This window comes from Hylobates moloch, unplaced genomic scaffold, assembly GCF_009828535.3.
Source record: "Hylobates moloch isolate HMO894 unplaced genomic scaffold, HMol_V3 SCAFFOLD_2, whole genome shotgun sequence".
NCBI lineage: Eukaryota > Metazoa > Chordata > Mammalia > Primates > Hylobatidae > Hylobates > Hylobates moloch.
The window spans coordinates 178,045,298-178,068,939 of NW_026652277.1; the positions used below are offsets into that span (position 1 = coordinate 178,045,298).

The 23,642-nt window shown below is 39.9% G+C and overlaps 1 protein-coding gene across 1 annotated transcript; it reads right to left on the reverse strand.

Moving 5' to 3' along the window:
* Positions 1 to 4,063: 4,063 nt before the first annotated feature.
* Positions 4,064 to 23,257, reverse strand: PSMB1 (proteasome 20S subunit beta 1). Its single transcript, XM_032162651.2, has 6 exons — positions 22,977 to 23,257; positions 18,870 to 18,977; positions 15,755 to 15,836; positions 13,259 to 13,388; positions 6,707 to 6,813; positions 4,064 to 4,906 (listed from the first exon to the last, which is right to left on the reverse strand). The coding sequence occupies exons 1-6, from the start codon at positions 23,087 to 23,089 to the stop codon at positions 4,721 to 4,723; spliced, it is 726 nt and encodes a 241-aa protein (XP_032018542.1). The 5' UTR covers positions 23,090 to 23,257; the 3' UTR covers positions 4,064 to 4,720.
* Between the last annotated feature and the right edge of the window lie 385 nt (positions 23,258 to 23,642).

Below are 23,642 nucleotides of genomic sequence, written 5' to 3' on the forward strand. Positions count from 1 at the left end.
CTTGAAATGCACCCACATACACTATGGATCCTCCCGGTCTAGGGAGAAAACTAGCACAGTATGTCAACAGATAAATCAGTAGCGATCCTGTGGGTGAAGCTATGCACCCGTACTCTTCGTCCTGCTGAGCAGAACTCAAGGGTGAGACACTTGTATTCCTAACTCCACTTGCCTTCAGGCTCCTCCAACATTCCAAATTGCCCATGGACAGAGCTACTACCCCTCCATAGAAGTGACAACTTGAAATAAAGGATTTGAAGCTCCTTCCCATGTTTAGACCCAGGCCTGCTGCTAGGAACTCCAGAGGAGGGATGGAAAGAAGTTTGCACTGCTCACAGATTTAATGTTTCTCTCACAACCAGACGTAGGCAGCAGGATGGATTTTCAATTAACACCAACAAACGGATCACTCCTGGGTCCTTTAAACAAGTTCCATGTCTCTTTATAGGTTTTAGGTGCCTCCTATGTGTCCAAACTTTGTATAATGGATATATAAGAAAAGTAAATGGGAGGGGCAATATTTAAGAAATAACAGCAAACAATTGCATTCATATTTAATATAAACTATAAGTATCAGGTTAATAGACACTCAGAAGAAGTTCATAAAATCTAGAAAAGTTGGGAAAATCTCAATAGAGAAAATAAAACTTGATCTGGACTTTAGGAGTATGATTTATAAAGTTCAAGAGGACAGTACACGAAATCTGAAGAATGAGAATATCACACCCACTTAACAAAGCAGCCCAGCTAGCTGAAGAAGTATGTTGAAGAGGTAGGGAGTTGGGTGGGGAAGCGAGAATGGCGTGGAGGGATCTGAAAACTATCAACCTTAAATAATGAGATTTAGAAAATATGATTAAGTAGAGGGTTAATTCGAGTGCAGAGCTTGAGAATGGCCACCTGGAAACACTGGCTCTAAACCAGTAAGGTTAATGTTTCAAAGTGGAGAAGTTAAGGTTTCACTTAGAAATTTTGGCAGGATCACATTTTCCATACAAGTCCAGTGCATTCGCCACAGCAATTTGATTGGTTACAGATTGCTGCTCATCCCAAGATTACTTTATTACTCTGTGAGGAGGAGTAGTGATTTGAGGGGTCTTATGTCTGGTGCCCTTTTGTCTTATTTACAGGCAGAAAAAAGGCAGAAGTTGTGCCTGCATGCCACATGACTCAGGCTGCATAGCCACGTTTCTTTCAAGGCTCAGAATAATTTAAAGTTCCAACAGCTTTAAGTTTGAAGTAATTTCACAAAGTGAAGAAGAAAGACTTGGACTTCATGGAGTAATGGAGACCACTGATGGGTACTGAACAACTCTGGTGGGTTTGCACTCAGACAAGGGAGGTTAAGATGCAGAAGGTGCAGTGAGGCAGCAGCCATCTGCTCTTGTGCTGCTGAGCAGAGCATGATGGGCTGTCACCGCTCATGTGTGTTCTTTACCTGTTGACTCACCTGGTGGCATGGCTGCACATGGGGTCCCAGCTCCTGAAGCTCCTGTCAGGCCCTTCTGCAACTTCTCCCAAGCTCTTGGGCCAGGTGCATGTCTAGCCATGAAAAAGGAGGCCAGTACCTGATCACTGAAGTGAAAGTTCTAAGGTAGTGGGACTGCCACAGATGTCCCCCATGGTCCCAGGTCACAATCCAGTATGTTGACCCTCCTCCTTTTGCACCATCACCCCTTTGACAGCCTGTGCTATGGGTTTTAGGCTCTTAGCACCAAACAGAAACAGGCTCACATAGATCATCTAATCAGCTCCTCTTATGTGAGGCCAAACTCTGTGATAAATCTTTTTATGTTTCCTAGGGCTTCTGATTGAACCTGTCTGATGAAGAGTTAAAGAAGTTCTCAAATTGCATAAGAATCACCTGGGATTTCTAGCTCAGAGACTAGGACAATAGGTCTGTTGAACCTAGGAGTTCGTTTTGAACAACTGCTCTATGTAATTCTGATACAGGGAATCTCCCAGGTACAGTTTGAAATTCACAAATACAAGGAATGAGAGACCTAGAATCAGAAAGCATGTTAATACACTTTTGGGCCATTAAGTGCTCACCCAGGTAACAGGTACAGAAAGGCAGAAAAAGGAAAACTATCAGGGTAATAATTACGCCTTTTTTTTTTTTTTTTTGGGACAGGGTCTTGCTCTGTCAGCCAGGCTGGAGTGCAGTGGCGCGATCACAGCCCACTGCAGCCTTGACCTCCTGGGCTCAAGTGATTCTTCCAGTTCAGCCTCCTGAGTAGCTAGGACTACAGGCGTGTGCCACCATCCCTGGCTAATTTTTTGTAGAGAGGGGGTTTGGCCATGTTGCACAGGCTGGTCTCAAATTCCTGGGCTCATGTGATTTCCCCACCTCAGCCTCCTGAAGTATTAGGATTACAGGCGTAAGCCACTGTGCTTGGCCAAGACATTTTGGTAAGAAATACTATTTTCCTACTGAATTGTCTACGTTCCCCTTGGGTAGGCTTGCAAAGTCACCGTGACTAGAGCAGGAGCTATGGCTGCATGGGAAATATGGAGGCACGAGAGTGGTACCTGGCAGTCACAGGCTCAGTATTGTTTCTAACCTCCCAAGTCAGCATAGTCCCACTGAGCAGACTGCTGGAAAGTATTTATGCAATCTGTCTGATAGTTAAGACAAATCCAAACATCTACATGCATTCCGTGTGTATAAATGGAGTCATGGCCAACCTCTCAAGCAGTTTTCCATCAATCATTTGTAATATTACCAGATACTTCCAATCCCCTTGCAGGCAGTAATGAAGAGAAAGTCTCTACATAACAGCAGCTTCTCACTGGAATCTTCAAGGCTAACTCTTAAGAATGAATCATACTTCTAATCTTTATCAAAGGTTTTCTTTTCACACAAGGAATGTGCCTGAATGATCTGTAAAAGCTACCCAAATAACTAGTAGCCAGGTTTGCTCTAGGAGCCATATGCCAAGCACATTCTGGACTAAGTCGTGTTGACTCCAAAACTGAGACCATGTTCAAAGTCTACAGCAATACTGGATTAAAAGTGTTAGCTGAAGGTTGTAAAAAAAATCATGAAACACTAATTATGTGCCATCAATCATTACTTAATTTGTAGAACTTCCCTATACACCTTGGGAGGTGAGAACCTTATAGAAAATCCTAGATATACAACTTTATATAAACAGAAAATTCCAAAATGGGAAATCCTTTAGAATTAAGAATATACCTAGTGTATATAAAGAAGGAAAAATGTCGATTTGAAATGGGATAGTCTACAGTTTGTAGTTGGGACATTGGGATAGTTAATTTTAGGTGTCAACTTGACCTGATTAAAGGATATCAAAACAGCAGGAAAAGCATTACTTCTGGGTTTGTCTGTGAGGATGTTTCTGGAGACTGGCCTAGGAGTTTGTGGACTTAGTGCAGATCAGCCTCAGTGTGAGCAGGCACCATCCAATTGAATGGAGCCCAGATAGAACCAAAAGGCAAAGGCAAATAATTCAGTCTTCCTCCTCGAGCCAGGGACTTGATTAGCAATCCCTCACACCCAACTCCTTATTTTCAGGACTTCAAGGGTTATACCATCAGTTTCCCTGGTTGTGAGGCCTTCAGACTTGGACTGAGCCATGCTGCCAGTTTCTCTAGTTCCCCAGCTTGCAGATGGCCAGGCATGGGAATTCTCAGTCTCAATAATTGAGTGAGCCAATTTCTTTAATAAACCCTTTCTCATCTCTCTCTATATACAAACATATCCTATTGGTTCTGAGTCTTTGGAGAATCCTCATACAGACACTGTAAAAGAAATATGAACCAGGTGTTACCACTGTGTCCCCAATGCCTGTGATAGTGAGTGACAGTATTGATGTTTGTGCAATAAATGTTTACAATGTGTATCTACTAGAAGCTTTTCATATTTGAATTAAATTATTTATAAAAGGCAAAATAAACAAAAGTGGTATCTAAGATTAACCACCAACTTAGTAAAATTCCATTTACACCACAGGTTGTTCTGGTACAAAGCAAACAATAACTCCCATGTTACGTATAATTTGACTTGTTCAATAACAAGAAAAGTACTCAAATATCATAATGGAGTTAAAATGTATTTAATAGATCTAAAACAAAAATTTTGGCTCTATCAAAACTTAGGTCTCAATTATAACATTACTTAAGTGCTTGTAAAAATTATCCCAGATTTCCGGCTAAAGCTTGTATAAAGGCCTATTTTTTTTTTTACAATTTTATTTTGGTTGAAGATTTTTCTCCAAAATAGCTATTCCAGACCACTTAACAGTCCCAGAAGTGAAAAATCTTAAGATATTTCATTTATAACCATTAGAGTCTTAATAAAACCCTAGTAAATACTCTCCCTTCTTGATGGTTTAAAGGTCCCTTCAGGCAAGCTGGCTGAATAAACACCAGAGCCCTCTTCATAAGTTTGCCCAAAAGGTCAACTTTTACAGAGAAATTCCTAGCTCATTAGTGTAAGGGAAAACTAACATGACCTGTTTTCATTACTTAAAATGCAAAAAAAAAAAAAAAAAAAAAATCTTGGAAAAATAGAAAAGGGTGGGAAAAATGAAGAAAATTAAAAGAAATTCTACTTCCTATATCTGTCCTGCTTAGAGAAGACAAGTTATAGCAAAATGAGTACTTCAGGTTTCTCTTTTAATAAAACCATCCAAGCTACAGTTCCAAAGTACAAAATCAACCAGTTCTGAACTGACTGGTGATAACAGCACACAGATCAGTCCTTCCTTAAGGGAACAGTCTCCTCCCTGATGCCCTCTTTGGTCACTATGCAGATCCGGAGTGCATCCCCAGTGTACACGTCTCTCTCAGCCGCAGAAATGAAGACATCTTTCACCAGCCGCATGGCTCTGTCCAAGGACAGTGGAACATGCTCCACATTCTGCATGTTCTTAAAACCAACCTGGTGGGACAGGAAACTTGGGTGAGATGTCATGTGACAGTAAGCACAAAGGAAAGGTTCAAGTTTCTTCCAATACCCTCATGTGTATGAGGATTTGTGATGAAAATACTACACAAAATTAAAATGTCCCTCAGACTGAATAAAGACCCTTCCAGACCTGGATGAATTACACACATCAGAAATCTGACAAGGATTCCCTGGCAAAGCTCCCACTCTTGAGAAGCACATGATCTAGAGAGGTGGACATATACAAGCAAAGTGATGAGAGAATTGTTATAACTAAGAAGAAAATAAGAGCCAGGAGAGACCCAACAGATGTCCACTAGGTCTCCTAGAAGATAGGCTTCAGCAAAAAGGACTTTTAAGTAGGTGAGCGCTGAAGGCTACACTGAAGAGCATAGAACATTCCAGACTGAAGATGTGGGATGGAGTCAGGAAAAGCACATCTTTTCTGAGAAAAGCAGAGTTAGGGTCTGGGTGTAGTGGGGTGACAGGAGACGAGGTCAATAAGCAATAAGCAGAGGAGTAGCTATATATGACATCCTTCAGCAAACTGAGCAGGATGAATTAGAGAAGTAAGCTTGTAGGCAGAAAAGATGTTAGGAAATAAATCTAATAATGTAGGTCTGAATTTAGCCAGCAGTAATCAAAAAGAGGAACGAATTAGAAATACAGGTGACCTTTGAATAACACAGTTTTCAACTGCTCAGGTCCACTTATATATAAATTTTTTCAATAAACATACTGAAAAGTTTTTGGAGACTTGCAACAATTTGAAAAAACTCAGATGAGCCAAGTAGCCTAAAAATATCTTAAAAATTAAGAGAAAGGTATGTCACAAATATATAAACTACATGTAGATACTAGCTATTTTATCATTTACTACCATAAAATACACATAAATTGATTATAAAAAGTTAAAGTGATCTCTCAATGTTCTCCTTTGTTTTTCATTGTGTTTGGTGCAATATTATAAACCTTAAATAACAAGTGACCCAAACAAAGTGCTATTAGTGATGCTGGAAGTGCTCCCCAAGAAGCAGGGAAAGTTATGACATTACAAGAAAAAGCTGAATTGCTTGATATGTACTGTAGATTGAGGTCTGCAGCTGTGGTTTGTCCATCACTCCAGACAGATGATTCTCCTTGTAAACAGATGATGTAAACTTACAGTATCAACAAATACAGTATTGTAAATGTATGTTCTCTTCCTATGATTTTCTTAGTAACATTCTCTTTCCTGTAGTTTATTTATCGTAAGAATACAGCACAAAATACATATGTAAAATACGTGATAATCCAGTTTACATTATTGGCAAGGCTTCCAGTCAACAGTAGGCTTATTAGTAAAGTTTTCTGGGAGTCTAAAGTTATATGTGGATTTTCCAGTGCTCGAGGAATTGGCGCCCCAATCCCTGTGTTGTTCAAGGGTCAACTGTATGCTTGGGAGTTCAAGTACAGTATTGGGTAACACAGAAAGGGTGGGTAAGAGGGAGAAAGGCATTTTTATGATCTTCAGGTAAAGATGGCAAGAGAATTAACCACTACAGACATAAAAGAGTTGGAAGCCATGAGAATACAGGAAAACAATCAAAACCATGAGAGTAGGTAAGGACCCACAAGAAAGTAGGGAGAACACAGAGAGAGACCATAACGTTTCTGTAGGACACATCTGCCAAACTCAAACAGTAATTTATAAGAAAGTCTTTATACCTTGGCTCTCCTAAGCTAATGAAGAGGAGAACTTGGAGGAAAGCACTTCAACCGAACACCATGACAAGCTGGACACAGTATCATTACCTGGTTGTCAAGCAGGGGCTGTAGCATGGCACTTGCTGAGCCTCCAGCCTTGAAGGAGTCTCTCTGGTAAGACCCTACTGGGTCAAAGCTGTATACAGCCCCCTTTCCTTAAAGAAGAAAACAGTATTCATAAGGATGGCATCCAATCACAATCCCAAATCATCGCAAAAATAAATCAGGTCAAAACGTGACACAAAACGGACTATCACCTTGGCTAAAACTTCAGGGAACAGTTGGAACACAGTCACTGTTGCACTGGTGACAGCCAGAACACAGTCACCACTGCACAGGTGCCACCCAGCAGACAGCCCCAATCCCTGTGTTGGTGTGTTGTTCAAGGGTAAACTGTATGCTTGGGAGTTAAAATACAATATTGAGTAACACAGAAAGGGTGGGTAAGAGGGAGAAAGGCATTTTTATGATCTTCAGGTAAAGATGACAAGAGAATTAACCACTGCAGATGTAAAAGAGTTGGAAGCCATGAGAATACACGAAAATAATCCAAGCCATGGGAGTAGGTAAGGACCCATAAGAGAGTAGGGAGAACACAGAGAGAGATGGTAAGGTTTCTGTAGGGCACATCAGCCAAACTCAAACAGTAATTTATAAGAAAGTCTTTATTTCTTGGCTCTCCTAAGCTAATGAAGAGGAGAACTTGAAGGAAAGCACAACTTATGTATATAGACAGGTCCAAGGGACACATCTGCAAGACAAAGTAAAATGAAGATAATTCTGTAACTTGTAAAATACAATACTGTTTTTGTTTAAAAGAATAAGGAAACTATTTGTACAAGCACAAAAAAGTCTGGAAAGATAAATAACAAACTGTGGTTGGTCATCTTTGAGCACAGAATTAGAGGCAAGAAAAGAAGGGAATTAATTCATATGCTTCTATATTATTTGAGTTTATTACAAAGAACACAGGTAATTCTACAATTTTTAAAAAGGCCTGTTAGAAAAACAACTGTGTTCTGGGTATGAGAAATCACGAGTCATTTACAAGGTATGATTTTTTAAAAACATAACTGATTTGGAAAACACATTATATACCAGAACTCAGTACCCTGGGAGATGTGATATAGGGACAATCTCCTTACTAACCATGTACAACTGCCACTGTTAGCTTTGTATGTGTTCTACTACAGAACTGCGTAAACTTGGCCAGGCGCGGTGGCTCATGCCTGTAATCCCAGCACTCAGGGAGGCCAAGGTGGGCAGATCATGAGGTCAGGAGTTCGAGACCAGCCTGGCCAACACAGTGAAACCCCGTCTCTACTAAAAATACAAAAATTAGCTGAGCATGGTGGCACGTGCCTGTAGTCCCAACTACTTGGGAGGCTGAGGCAGGAGAATCGCTTGAACCTGGGAGGCGGAGGTTGTGGTGAGCCGAGATCACGCCACTGCACTCCAGCCTGGGCAACAGAGCGGGACTTGGTCTCAAAAAAAAAAAAAAGAATTGTGTAAACTGAATTCTTTGGGGAAGAAGGCACAATCTGAAGTCACCTAAGAAACTGTGGGAAGTATTTTTGCTGGAAGCAAGCTTGGGACAAGACATGAGATCACAGCAGGCAATCCACTAACCTCAATACACAAAAAAAGAAAGAGATGTAAGGTGTAAAGGCAGAAAAATGATTGTATCTCTCATGAGGATGGCAGGCCACAAGTAAACTGAGGCCCAAAAGCTTTACCCAAGGAAGGAACCAATCTCAGAAAACCACACACAACAAATTTAAAAAAACAAACCAAAGAAAAGGTGGGCTATGTCCAAGAATATAGGTTTAAAGACCCCCTAGAAGAAGCAAGAGAGATACTAGTAAAATCAGTATAAAACAGCAAAAATCAATAGATAAATAAAAATAAAAATAAATGTAGAATGGCATGAATCTTGACTACAAAGTGCTTTTCCTCATCAAAGTAAAATCCAAAAAGCACAATCATTTCAATGTAAAAAATAAAATCAGACAAGTCTTAAAAGAAATACAGCTAAGCTTTGGATGGGAGAAGTTTTTCTAACAAGGCAAGAAACTGAATATCATAAAGAAATGATTGACAGATCAGACTGTATGAAACACAGAAATTTCTGTGTAGCAAAAGGCACCGCCCAAAAGAGACAAATAACACTCTTGGAAGCATCTATAATATTACAGACATTTGACACAGTTGAATGTAGTTCTTGAAAATCAATAAGAAGAAAACTAACCTGCAAATAAGGAAATGGGCAACGGTTAATATATGCATCAATCTCCAAAGAGGAAATTTATAAAGTCAATAAACATATGAAAACATGCCCAAAAATATATATAAATGAAAATAATAGACTGTTCAATGGGCAAAAATATGTTTCAAAATGTGTTAATTCTAATACTGGGAAGGTTACATAAAATCCGGTACTCGGGGTACTGGTGTGTCCTGCAGAAAGGGTACAGTCAACAAAATACAAAAAAAAACTTATCTGATCCAATATTTCAACTACTCGAAGTTTATTCTAGCAAGACAAGCATAATTGGAGAAGTAAACAAAAATGTATGTACAAGGATGTTCATCGTTTTGTTTATATTAAGAAAACAGGAAGCCAAAATGCCCTTTAGAGGACTGGTTAGGTAAATGATGGTATGTGTTACAGCAGCTAAAACAGAAGAAAAAAATTTTTTTAATTAAATACAAAAATCATTACGCACATAGCTTAGATCTCCTTGATAATACATAATGTATAGTTACAGAAAAACAGATACCAAAGTCCTACTTACATAAACCTGCATGAGTGTACGTATAAACATGTACTGATTGTTTTCACTACAGAAAAACTAAAGCCACTTTTAATTTGGGAGAAAAATTTTTAAAAGGCATGAGAGCAGCTAAGAGATTAAAGACAGGTTAGTACAGACAGCGGTTGACACCAAGGGAAAGAGCTGTGGACCTTGCTGTCCTGAAGGTTTCAATATGGAACACTGCTCTCCAGGTCCCTGCATCCACCAACACAGAAGACAGTAAAGGAAGTCTCCTGAGACATTAGCAGAGGCTCTGGACTTAAGGGACCAGGCTCTAGAGTGGCAAAGGGTAGGAGCAAAACACTTGAAATGGAAAGCTGATGTAAACAAAACATAGACCTTCAGCCCCCTTCCTCCTCCGAGGCCTAAAAAGCTGCCAACCAGGCTTCTCTTCCTGTAGTCCCACTTCACCCCAGGAAAAAAGATTAAAGCAATTCTTCATCTGAAGAAAATGCTGCTTACTTAAGCATCCAGTTAATGGCTGTCAGTTGACAAGCCAGGTCAACAAGGACCTTCATAATCAAATTTTGGTACAACACTCTTCAATGTGAATGGACAGCAAAAAAAAAAAAAAAAAAATATATATATCAGAAATTTGAAGGAAGCCTCTAACATAGAAGACAGAGGCCAAAAATGAACATACAACATGAAAAAAAAAGCATTCTGATGAAATACAGAAAACTGCAAAGAAAGTAAACAGGACTTTTTTTAAAAAGACAAAAAATAAGAACAAGCTCTTGGAAATTAATGACACCAGAAATAAAAGCAATCAGTAAAGGATGAAAAGCTAAAATTAAGGAAATCTACATAAAGTAGAACAAAAAAGACAGACATGGATAACATGTGGAGTCACAAATAAAGTGCCGGGTCATAATCCAGGTGGCTGTGGAGAAGGTGAGACGGGGTAGGGGAGGAGGAGAGGAAAGAAGGTGGAGAAAGAGGACAAAACAAATGAGAAACTCTAGGCAAGGAACATCACTATACGATTTCAGAACACCAGGGTAAAGAAAAGATCCTAAAAGCAAGGTCTCAAAAAGGTCCCGTTTTGTTTTTTTCAGAAATCTTTTAGAAGGTAAGCCTCTAAAATAAGGAAATAAATCAAGAAAGAGGAGAGCACAGGATGTGGGGGAATCTCAGGATGGCAGTGGTCCATCCTGGAGCAAGGGGAAAAGGGATCCACCTAGTATGTGAGGTCTGACAACCAGATGAATTGTACTCAGAGAATGTACAAGGAACTGACAAAAAGTTTAAAGAAATCTGAGCCAATTAGAGATAGTTAACTTAAGAAAAAAATAAAAACAAATTACACAAGAAAGAAAATATTAATGCATGCTACTTGGCGCAACAGAGATCAATATCTATCTGGTCATAATAAAAACATTAAAGGTCTATGTTACCAAAAGTGTAATGTGTTAAAGGAGGATGCTAATGAGGAAGAGGACACAAAAGAGCTAATAAGAACCATCATCTACCATAACAAAACACCAAAAGATATCTCAAAAGAGTGCAGTACAAATACAGAGTTTTGGAAAATGGAGGTAAGTACCAGGAAATACAGGTAAAAGAGCTGAAAACTGTCTTAGGGCAATGAAAAAAAAGTTAGAGGGCTGCCTTTATTATTCACACAAATTCCTCTATAAAATAAAAATTAGTTTAAAGAACACTTAAGGCCGGGTGCAGTGGCTCACGCTTGTAATCCCAGCACTTTGAGAGGCTGAGGCAGGTGGATCGCGAGGTCAGGAGATCGAGACCACGGTGAAACCCCGTCTCTACTAAAAACACAAAAAATTAGCCAGGTGTGGTGGCGGGCGCCTGTAGTCCCAGCTACTCGGAGAGGCTGAGGCAGGAGAATGGTGTGAACCCGGGAGGCAGAGCTTGCAGTGAGCCGAGATTGTGCCACTGCACTCCAGCCTGGGTGACAGAGCGAGACTCCGTCTCAAAAAAAAAAAAAAAAAGAACACTTGAAAGCCAACCAGACAGACAAGCTTAGAAAGACAGTTCTAGAGACACCTGAGGTTGTCACCAAAACTAGCAACACTGTTACATGGAAATCAAAGAACAGGGCTCTGAAGTGAAACAAAAGCCAAACCTGAATCTTAGGTCTGCTGCTTAGTACATATCAGCTTTCCCAGATTAGACTCTCTAACTCTCAGAAAAACTCAAAGGGTGCTGTCTGGCCTGCTGAAATTCAATGGCAGCTATTTTTAATGTTGCTAAAATCTGAATCTATTAATCTGACATTAAAGCCAGGCATAACGTAGTCAAAAAAGACACCGGAAGCATCCAGCATGCTAAGTTAGGCAAATTAATTTGTAGCTAGACTCTAATTACCCAGGTTAAAGGTAATTCATCTCTATTTTTACTATTTCTACACTTTACTTTTTCTCTTGGTTTTCAAGTAAGGTTGAAAGCCTTAAAAAGAAATTGTGTCAACCTGATTTGTCTACACCTAAACCATGGCAGCTAAAATGATCAGAATGTTCCCCAAGGCTGTGTATGGGGGCGGATGTTGAGTCAGAGATAGCGCATGCAAAGAAAACGCTCATGAAACAGAAAGGGATAGGAGTCAACACCCGAGAGGCAGGGCGCTGAAGTGAAGCTTGACCCTTTCCTCTTAGAATTTTCCCTCACAAGATTTAGGGTCCCCAGTCCCCTTGCTTTCTTTCTGTGTCCAACTGAGACGCTCTGTGATGTGGCCAGCTGCATGTATTCCCCTGGAGGCTCTGACCCAAGCCAAGGCCTGCCTTGAACATTCCCAGGCACTGATAATGTTGTTTAGGCTATTGCTTGAAACACCGAGAAACTGCCCCTGTTGCTAAACACACAGCAACTATCCCTGGCCCTGAAACAAATTCCTTCAACACTCAAATCAACTCCCTCACCTTGGACACATCTTTTCCTGCTGTCTGCTGAGAGGACTGCTGCAGCACTAAATGCTTTTGACTGATTACCCTGAGATTTAGTGTTCTGGAACCCCAACTAGGTTCAGGGCAGTCCCTTACAGGAATTCCTCTGCCCCCACTTTTAGGGCAACTTCAGCCACAGGGTCAGCCAGAAGGAACACAGAAGATGGGCTTCCTCCAATGATATCCGCGTCTAGACACTTCTGTAACTTCTTATCTCAATGGACTACTCTAAATGGTGACACAGATCTGTCCTGGGAGATTGTACTTGTATTTGGTTTTTAGATGCAACCAAAAGCCAATCCAAATGAGAACTGGTGGAAAACACTGGTGCCATGTGGGGTAATGCAGCTCTGGATCAAAAACAGGATGGAATATTAAGTAACAAGACTTAATATTCTCAGGGAATCCTGGTCTGACTCTGACAAAAAATCAAAGAGGTGTTTCAAAAAGTTCTGAAAACACTGGAGTAGATGCTTATTATTAATTACCCCAAATGACTTCTAAAACCTTTAAAGAACTTTTTTGAAGTACATTTGTTAATAAAAAAATTTTCAATACTCAGAATCATGTTTAGGTCAAGCTTTCTAGGTCCGATTTCTTTCTATAAGATAAAAATGCCTAATTATTTACTACTAACTCATGCAAGATCCTGAGAAAATAGTAAAACAACTGGCTGCTCAACATTCACTATTAGAGCTTTAATATGACTTTGGATGTCATATATTAGCCTCAGTTTCTTCATCACTTTCATTATCAGAAATGAAATGAGAATTGTGTCAGATGGTATTTATGGTTCTTTTCAACTCTAGATGGAGATACACACATCTAGGGAATAATAACTCCTCCCCCGACCATGTTCCAGAAAGAAGGAATTCTACCTTCTTCATCAAGTCCACCGATGATGTTGTAAACATAGTATGGAAAGAAGCGCCTTGAATACAGGATCGTAGACAGCATTGCCGCAATTGCCCCCGTAGTCATAGCCTTATTATTAGAATGCTTATACATCTGCAATTATTGATAAAAGTCACAGGCATGTAGAGACAGAGGCCATTATAGACTAGAACAATCAACAGTATAAAGTGAATAAATAAATGCATACCACAGTGAAAGGGGAAAGCATGCCTATTTCCTTCATGATCAACCAACACAGTATTACTAACATAAAATTTTAAGGGAAGGAATGCCAAGTTTGCCCTCAGCTCTGTGGTTTAAGGACTGTATTTTCCATACCACCCTTATCTCAGGTATTGCAAATCCAAGAGCTAATGTGCATGAAAGGGCACATGAAGTGGCCTAAGGAAGATGGGTTTAAATCCATCTCTCTCCCTCATTCTGCATATAGACCGGGGTCAACAAACTACCCCTGTAGTTTGGCTCAGGGGCCAAATCCAGCCTACCCCCTATTTCTATGAATATTGTCCGTGGCTGCTTTTTCACTACAAAAGCAGATCAAATGGCCCATAAAGCTGTAAATATTTACTATCTGGTCCTTTACAGAAAAAATTATGCCAATCCCTGATCAAAGCTAAATGTAAGTCCCTCTCTTTGTGGAGCAGATCTCTGTGAGAACAGAAGACATAGGGCAGCACTATTACTCTGCATGATTTTAATACACAGCAGTGGTCATGATCCTTAAAACACCTACGGTAGAGAATGCAAGCATCCAAAACAGGGTCTTAGCATGATAATACAGTGACTGCAAATCCTAGCTTTACTATACTGTTGGGAACCCTACATTATCCACTGCTAAAGAAACTTTACAAAAATTATAAACATAAAATGAATTCAAGATCACCAATTTTTGTTAACCATATAGCAAACATCTCTAATGAGAACCCTAATGGCCAGGCATAGTGGCTCACACCTGTAATCTCAACTGAGGCGGGAGAATGTTTGAGCACAGGAGATGAAGGTTACAGTGAGCTACAATTGCACCACTGCACTCCAGCCTGCGCAACAAAGCGAGACGCTGTCTCTAAATAAATAGACAAACAGATGCCTAACTAGCACCATAAAACTAAACAATGACAGCCAAAACACTGAAAAATGATTAGAAATGAACTACGAGTAACGGATAAGTTTTTTATAGAGGAATGTCTTTCCGATATAAAAAAAATTATTCATAGGCCGGGCACAGTGGCTCACTGCTGGCCTGTAATCCCAGCACTTTGGGAGGCCGAGATGGGTGGATCACCTGAAGTCAGGGGTTCGAGACTAGCCTGGCCAACATGGTGAAACCCCATCTCTACTAAAATACAAAAATTAGACGGGGGGGTGGTGACAGGTGCCTGTAATCTCAGCTACTCGGGAGACTGTGGCAGGATAATCACTTGAACCCTGGAGGCAGAGGTTGCAGTGAGCCAAGATCATGCCATTGCACTCCAGCCTGGGCAACAAGAGCAAAACTCTGTCTCAAAAAAAAAAAAAAAATTTCATTCCATTTCATTTCGAAACCAAGCACCAACATTTATTTACTTCACCACCTAATAAAGTATGAGAGAAAAACTTCAGGAAGGGGTGTATATTATGTTGAATTCACCATTCCTTGTTTTATTAACAATATCATGTTTACTTTTGTCTTCTAACGCCCATTTATAAAATAAGCATTAGGAATTATCATATAAATATGCCAATAAATGTAAATCACTATAGCTTTCAATGTAAGTTTCTAAAAAAGCATTAACAATTGATAAATACTGAGTGAAATCCTTTCTACACATTCAAAAAGCATGTGTCAGTTAAACAAATACATTATATACTCCAGTAACCACTCATAAGTGCAAATCATCTCAAGTGTTATTCATGAATAGGCAAAACAGAATGTGATCACTCCTGACTTCTGGCAGCTGGCTAGCAACTGAAGCCTGTGAGGTGACAGAAGTTAATGGCGCATGTTGTGTCTCTCATCCAAGCTCCTGGCTTATTCATTCTTTCGTATTTCTACTCATGCATCCTGCCAACTAAGAGCACAGCACTGCAAAGAGGAAAAGCTTGTCAACTGATGGTGATGCAAACCAAGCTCCTGTGTCAAATCTTTCCTGGGCTCTCTCCTGCCCCAGAAATTGATTTGCTTTGTTCTTCAGGGAAGAGTATCTTCAGAAGAAGAACTCCTCCCAGGCTCCTTCTAAAAGGGTAGAGAACCCTTCATATGATACAAGACTTTAACAAATGGAATGTGCTGCTGTTTCACATTATGTTACTTTAATGACCCTGCATTAATGATATCATTTCATTTCTGGCATACATTTATAATTCATTTACTAACCTAGTGACTCTCTAGCTATTTGACCAACAGTCATGCTGTAGGCTTAAAGGAATTTAATGAATTACTATTAATTTAAAATAGTGTAGAAATGTACAAAAGCATCTACCTTTAGTCTTGCTTCAATAATCTTTGTCAGCGTAAGACAGTCTCCATGAAAACCGCTGCATCCAATGACTGTTTTGTCTGTTCTGTAAAAAGCACATTTCAGAAAATTGAGCTGGTTAGATAGTAGAGCAAAACATATCTTTGGCAATTTTAAATTTAAAATTCTGATTCCCACTATTCCCTAAATGGTAATGGGACAAACAGCCACTTATTCCAGATGAATTACAGGTGGGTCAAAGACTTTAAAAATGCAACTATGAATGGACTAAATAAATCATGGGTGAATTTTTTTACTATCTTGGGCTGAGGAAGATAGGTAGGTAGGTTGATTGACTGATTTTTGAGACGGAGTTTCGCTCTTGTCACCCAGGCTGGAATGCAGTGGCACAATCTTGGCTCACTGCAACTTCCGCCTCCTGGGTTCAAGCAATTCTCCTGCCTCAGCCTCCCAAGTATCTGGGATTACAGGCACCCACCACCACACCCAGCTGATTTTTGTATTTTTAGTAGAGATGGGGTTTCACTATGTTGGCCAGGCTGGTCTCGAACTCCTGACTTCAGGTAATCCACCTGCCTTGGCCTCCAAAGTGCTGGGATTACAGGTGTGAGCCACTGCACCCAGCCTCGTGAAGGTAGATTTAAACAACACAATCCAAGGGCCACACAGAAAAATTTCATACATTTGACTACATAAAATTCTACAGGGAAATTTATGAATAGCTTTTTAAAACCCTAAGAAAATATATTAGTAGCATCTACCACCAAAGTCTAATTTTAATTCTACAAAGATTCTTACAAATAAGAAAAGCAATAACAACATAAAGGAAAGATGGGTAACATTCTATGAACAGACAAGTCACAGAAAAAAGAGACATTAAGTCACCATAAACATAAGAGCCTCCATGTTACTCAGAAATCCAAATCTAAAAAAGAGACTATTTCAACGAATTATACTGGCTAAAAATGCCTAACTAAATGCTGGTGAGGTTGTGGAACCATTGAAAACTGATTAACTTGTTAGATGGTCAATTCGGTGGTATCCATTAAAAATTTAAATACACACCACTTTCAACAATTCTATTGCTAGAAATCCATCTTGTCAATATACTTATGCAAGTATGCAAAGGGATGCTCTAGACTCACCAGTGAGTACTCATTTAAATAGCACCCCAAAACAAAACAAAACCTAAATGTCCATCTGTATGGAAGGGATTAAAATTTGGTACAGACATACAAATTCATCCGTGTACTTCAAAAATTAATTCCTAGATCTTGATAGGAATCTATAAAGAAACCTGAACAGTATTTTGAAGAGGCCACATAATTCCTTTTGGAAACTTATGAATGACTCGCACAAACCATACCTGTCCTACTAGAAGAGCAGCTGACACCTCTAGGGTCATCACTAACATCACCTGATCTATCCCTACCACCAACCTCACTGCACTGAGGTGAAGACGTCCAATCCCCTATAAGGCTTTACTGCCTTTACTAACAAGATTGGTTGACAATACCAACAGGGAAAGGCAGAAATCTTAGAACTTCAAGATGCTTTTTTCCCAAATATCCAGGTGCATCAAAGGAATGGGAGTTTTCATGCAAAGAATACAGTCTCAAATAGGTTTGGAAGAGGCAAGCTTAGTTCTAGGTCAGCCCCACAGGACATGAGATGAGGGATATATATAGGCATTCGTTAATGCTGTATTGTTCTTATTCTCTATACCTGACATGTTTCATTAAAAAAAAAAAAAAAAAAAAAGATGCTCTCTTCAGCAGCAAATGTAACTAAAGCAACATTTAAAAGATGAGTAAAAGCTAGTACGAGGATGGTATCCATAAAGTTGTTTTAAAATCTTATTTCTAATATTTACTACTTTCAAGTTGTACAAGCGTCGTCCTTGAGGAGAAAAAAACGTAACACAAGAGCACCATAAACAGAAAGCAGAAAGGGGGTATCAAAAGATGCAAGTGGAGAGAAAGAGAACTGGGAAGATGAAAACAAACTTCATTGCTTTTTAAGATGTGGGCCATCCCTGGGACCAGGAAAGACAACGTATCTTTTCTTCTGTACCTACTTCCTACAATACAAGGAGGGTCCGTCCAAAGGACCTAAACCTCATAAGTCCCATTCCTATTACAGTTCAAGTATAATTAACCCAGGAATTCATGACCATTTATAAGCATTTCCAAAACTGTTAAATACAGACCACTGCTAATCTGCAGTATGTATTCAGGTGATTTATGCAGGTTTTTTTTTTTTTTAAGTTTTGGCTTTATTTTCATGTTTTAAGAAAAACATAGCTAGCCTATTAAAACTGAGCTGTGGATACAATTGCTTAGGATATTTCTAAAAGGAATGTTTCAGGTAAAAAAAAAAAGTGGGGAGGCAGATTTAAAAAAAATTTCATTTAATGGATGAATGGTGCTGTGGTTTGAATGTTCCCTTCAAAACTCATGTTGAAACTTAATTGCCATTGTGATGGTACTGGGAGTTGGGACCAGGTGTTTAGGTCCTGAGGGCTCAGCCCTCACGAATGGACATTATCACAGCAGTGGGTTCGCTCAGTCTTCTTTCTCTCTCTGGCCTTCCACCATGTTAAGACACAGCAGGAAAGCCCTCACCAGATGCCAGCCCATCAATCTTGGATTTCCCAGCCTCCAGAACTGTAAATCAATAAATTTCTGTCCATTATAAGTTACCTAGTGTGTGGCATTCTGTTACAGCAGCATAAAATGGACTAAGACAAATGTATAGATGGAAAAAGTGGTGAAGTAATTTTAGTAAAATACAAACAGTAAGATCTAGGTGATGGCATGTGGGTTTTCATTATGAAACGCTCTTACTTTTGCTGTATATTTGAAATTTTTCACGGTAAAATGCTGGGGTGAACACATTTAGGTTACCAAAAGCACTTTTGGTACCCTGAATATAGCAAATATTATTAAGACTGCACACTGAATTATTAGGAAACATTAACTTAGAAAATGGTTTTCTAATAAAAATGCTCCCAACAGCAACTTAAAAACTCATGAAACAATCATTTAGAAGTAGAAACTCTCACAGCATTAAATCATTACAAAGGCATTGTGAAATGTCTTTAGAAATATTTACTTACAATTTGTAACATTTGGGGCTATCCCGCGTATGAACTGAAAACCCTTCACTCAATCGAGTATCAGAAGCAACAATTGCAAAATCTTCTCCAGCAATTGCCAGTACAGTACTGGGGAAAAAAGAAAAAAAATTAATTCTCCAGGGTGGTAATCCTATCTCTACAAATAGAAGAATGCTCCATAGCACATAATGGGATAAAATACTCTAGATGTCAACAAAAACATGATTCAAATGGGAAGAGGAAAGATGAGCGGGAAGAGAATGAATGCCTGGCTACGAGTTGCCTGGGAAAAAAAAAATTATTAATAAGCCTAAATCAGGGCAAAGTCTCCTTGGCAGGAGGCAACAGAAAAGCCAATGAATTATCATCACCAACACATTAAATACTTACTTGCACAAGGTACTACCAATACAGAACAACTAAATACCACATCTGTGCCCTTGAAGATCAGGTATAGACAGCAGTACTACAATGCAAGCTCTATGAGTTTAGAGAAGATGGGATTTTTTTTTCTTTTTTCATTTCTTTATATCCAAGTCCTTATATAACACCTATATAATGCTTATTTCTTTATACCCAAGCCCTTACATAATGACAAATAAATGGACAAAGAGTAAATTTTTCCCTCTGTGGCTGCACAATTTGACAGCTTATCAAAGAGACTTACAGTAGAATTCCAAAAGCAGACTGCCTGGGTTCTAATTGTGGCTTTCCCATTTAGCAGATGAGACTGTGGGTAAGTTACTTCTCAAAGCCTCAATTTCATCATATATACAACAGAGATCACTTCAGTTGCTACCTCATTAGGGTGTTCAAAGGATCAAATATATAAAGCCCTTACAGCAGTCCCTGACATATAGCTGGTCCTCTAGTAAGTGTTAGCTGTAAGTGCTATGGCACTGGAGTATGACTAAGCACCTGGGCTCTGGAATTACATGAGACAGAGACCCGCTCTTGCTACTTACTAGGTATGTGATCTTGGGCAAATTCTCCAAATGCAAGTTGATGATAACAGTACCTGTGTCACAAGGTGTGTATATTTGGGTGTGTATATTTTAATGTACAAGGCTTGACTGATAACTATAACCACTGCTTCAATGCAATAGTGGAAATTAAAGGCATGGTGCCTCACAGACGTAAGCACTCGGGAAACTTAAGCCACTATTTTTACTGAGGAGGGATTTGTGCTAAAGCTCTCAAGTAGAAAAGGATGGCATTCCAGGTAATATAAACAGCAAGCAATGGCAAAAACAGGTAATAATTCAAATAGTACATACATTCAAGCAACTCATTCAGGCAGCCCTTTTTGCATAAGCACATGTAGTGACGTAAGGTTTATGTGATGGACAGGGTTCCTACTGTAGAAAATTCCAAATGCCAAGCTAAAGATTTTGGAATTTTAGCAAGAAATCTTGCAGGTATTCTGAGCAAGAATGATCTCAGGAGGCTGAGGTGGGAGGATTGCTTGAGCCCAGGTGTTCAAGGCTGCAGTGAGCTATGATCATGCCTGGGCATTAGAGTGAGACCTGGTCTTTAAAAAAGGAATGCAAGAGAGAGAAAAGTTCCATTTATAAAGTGGGGTTTTAGGAAGACTACTCTGAGAATAACATAGTATGTGAAATGGGACAGAAACACTGTTCTAATACTACTAATGCAATAGTCAGGTAGCAGGGTGAACAGTAAATCCAAAATCATCACAAACACACAAAATAGACAAGTTTTTATACATACGTAAATGTTTTAGGAACTGGGAAAACCAATTATGACATCCAAAATTTAGAACTTAGATGAGCAGAATGATGGCATAATTATAAGTATTTTAAAGGAGAGGAGAGGAGGCCGGGCATGGTGGGTCACACCTGTAATCCCAGCACTTTGGGAGGCTGAGGCGGGTGAATTGCCTGAGATCAGGAGTTCAAGACCAGCCTGGCCAATATGGTGAAACCCATCTCTACCAAAAATACAAAAATTAGCTAGGCGTGGTGGCAGGCGCCTGTAATCCCAGCTACTCAGGAGGCTGAGGCAGAAATGCTTGAACCCAGGAGTTGGAGGTTGCAGTGAGCTGAGATCACACCGCTGCACTCTGGCCTGGGTGACAGAGTGAGACTCTGCCTCAAAAAATAATAATAATAAAAAAGGAGAAGAGGAGATGGAGGGTAATAATTAGCTTGCTTTTTGTTTTGTTAGCTGTCTTGAGTTATCCTGAGAGAAGAAAAACCAGTTAGAAACGTTTTACTGAAGAAGCCAGAATCGAGGGACTCATGAGAGGCAGAAATGGAAAACCAGATTTGGGAGTAATCCTCCCAGCAATGAGACATGAAAGAGTGCTGAGCGATAAACAAGGCGGCTAATGACTTGCTTAACTACATTTAAAGACAGAGTAGAAAAAGAGAACGAGGCCTTATTTTGTGGAAGCAAAGGCTGCCTGAGAGCCAGCTGCAGTAAACACTAAAGAACAATGACTGAGAAAAAGTAATCAGAAAGTTCTAAGTAATTTTTAGGGCAGTAATGGCTTAAACTGGATTACAAGGGATTAAAAAGTGAGTAATGAGTAGGGCACACTGAACACTGAAAATTCTTATTTATAGAGAATAGCCTCACGAAACAGGTCCAATAACCCTCCCTACAATACACAACTTAATTAGTCATCACAGGAAGTGTTAAGGTGTATAACGTTAAAGCATCCATAAACTCAGTGGTGAAATAGCTATGAATTAAGTCCTGGCTCAACTTCACACCAGCTCTCTGACCCTGACAGTTTAACGTCTAATATAACCCTAGGATGCTAATATCATCTAAGATTCACTTTTCATAAGGATTAAATAAGATGACGGCTTGCAATTTACAAAATGCATCTCTCTTGATTCTCACCAAAAACAATGAAGCTACTAAGGAAGACAAGGAAATTTTGGTTCAAAAAGTTCAGAAGTACCCAAAGTGTCCTTTAGTGGCAGAACCAAGGCTAATATCAGACTTTCATTATCTTTCTAACACACTCCAAAAATGTGCATTTATATTTCAAATTTATGAGGAACCAATTAACATTTTTGCTTTGTTTTTAAAATTTATTTTTGTAGAGATGGGGTCTTGCTATGTTGCGCAGGCTGGTCTTCAACTCCTGGCCTCAAGTGATGATCCTTCTGCCTTGGCTTCCCAAAGTCCTGGGATTACAGGTGCGAGCCACAGTGCCCAGCCAATATTTTTTGTTTTAAGAACCATCGGTTCGTTCAAATTGAGTGTGTATATTTTAATGTACAAGGCTTGATTGGTAACTATAACCACTGCTTCAATTTACAGCTCTTCCCTGTCAAGAGTCTTAAACAGAGCATCTTTCTATAACCCTAAATTTCTGGCGTGCCACCACGGAAAATTATACTACTCAAGATAAAGCTGGTAATTAAAATAAAAACCAAAACTTGAACATAACATACAAGAACACACATACTGAAAGGTCCATCTTCTGAGTATTTTGTTTTCCTGAACTTAAGCTAAACGTTAAAAAAAAAAAGCACTTATCTATGAAACTAAGTTTGCTCAGCCAATCCCACCTATTTGAAATAAAACAAAATGATTAAACTGCTACAATTAGAAATAACAGAAATCAGGCGGCTACAATTTTAGACGTTTCGGCTACCAACCCAGCTATGCATCTAACAACACAGACCAAACAATCCTAACTTCTAAGTTTCAGACGCTAAACCTCTACCCTCGCCTGCTGGCACAAGAAACGTGTACATGAGGTCCAGTTTTAATGGTCTTCCACAGAGCAGAGGCTATGTTTCAATTTCTACTTTACTTTCTTACAGCAGCAAGGAGCATGGAGTGACGGTCCACATAAAAACTCAAATGACAGGACTGTAACGGGAAACCCTAAAAACCAAGGCTGTATCGCAATCACCAAGTAAACTTGAGCAAAGCGAGCCTGAAGAGGGAAACACAGGGCATGAGAGGATGGCAGGGAGACCGGCCTTGTGCGGACCCAGTCAGCTCAGGGTTCTGAGGCCTGCAGGGGACCGGGGCAGCGCCTTCACGGCGGTGACTCCTAAATAGGCTTCAGCAGATGGGGGAAGGGCGAAAGTGAAAGCGGCAGCTCTCTGGGGTTTTTACCCTCCGTTGAAAACGTAGGGCGAAAATCGCAGCTGCAAAGGGCCCGCGGCTCTGTGCGGTTCCATCCCCAAGTCTCTGCCAGGAGCCGAATACACGGCTGTAGAGGCCAACATCGCACGGCTGCGCCTGCAGATCCGACACCTGCTGTCTCACGGCGAGATGGCTGCCTTGACCGGACGTTACGCCACTTCCGGCTTCTCCTGAAATTCGCTCCCGGCCTCTCTATCTCGCGCTAGTCGTTGCTCCCGGAGGGCTACACGGCCGCTTGTCCCTTTGGTAGTTGAGTCCCGCCCATTCCAAAAAAGCTGACAGAGATGTAAAGGGTTTTTTTTGTTTGTTTTTTGGTTTCTTCCCCCTAGAAGAAAACATTGGAATTCACCCCAGTGGACAAAAATTTAAGTCTGACTGTACAAAAAAATTGTCAGAACTATGGCGCAACGGCAACTCGAATAACGGCGGGAGCGTTAATTGTCCTGGCTAATAAAAAATGTCTATAACATTTCATATCCTTAAAGAGCTCACAACCTCACTGATAATAAAAAGTACAAAGAAAACAAGCAGTATAACATATGATTACGCCACAATGAACTACAGAAGGGAAAATCAAGGCGTGCTGAAGTCCCACTAAGAAACAACTGCGGATAGAGCCATGTGACAACAGTGCAT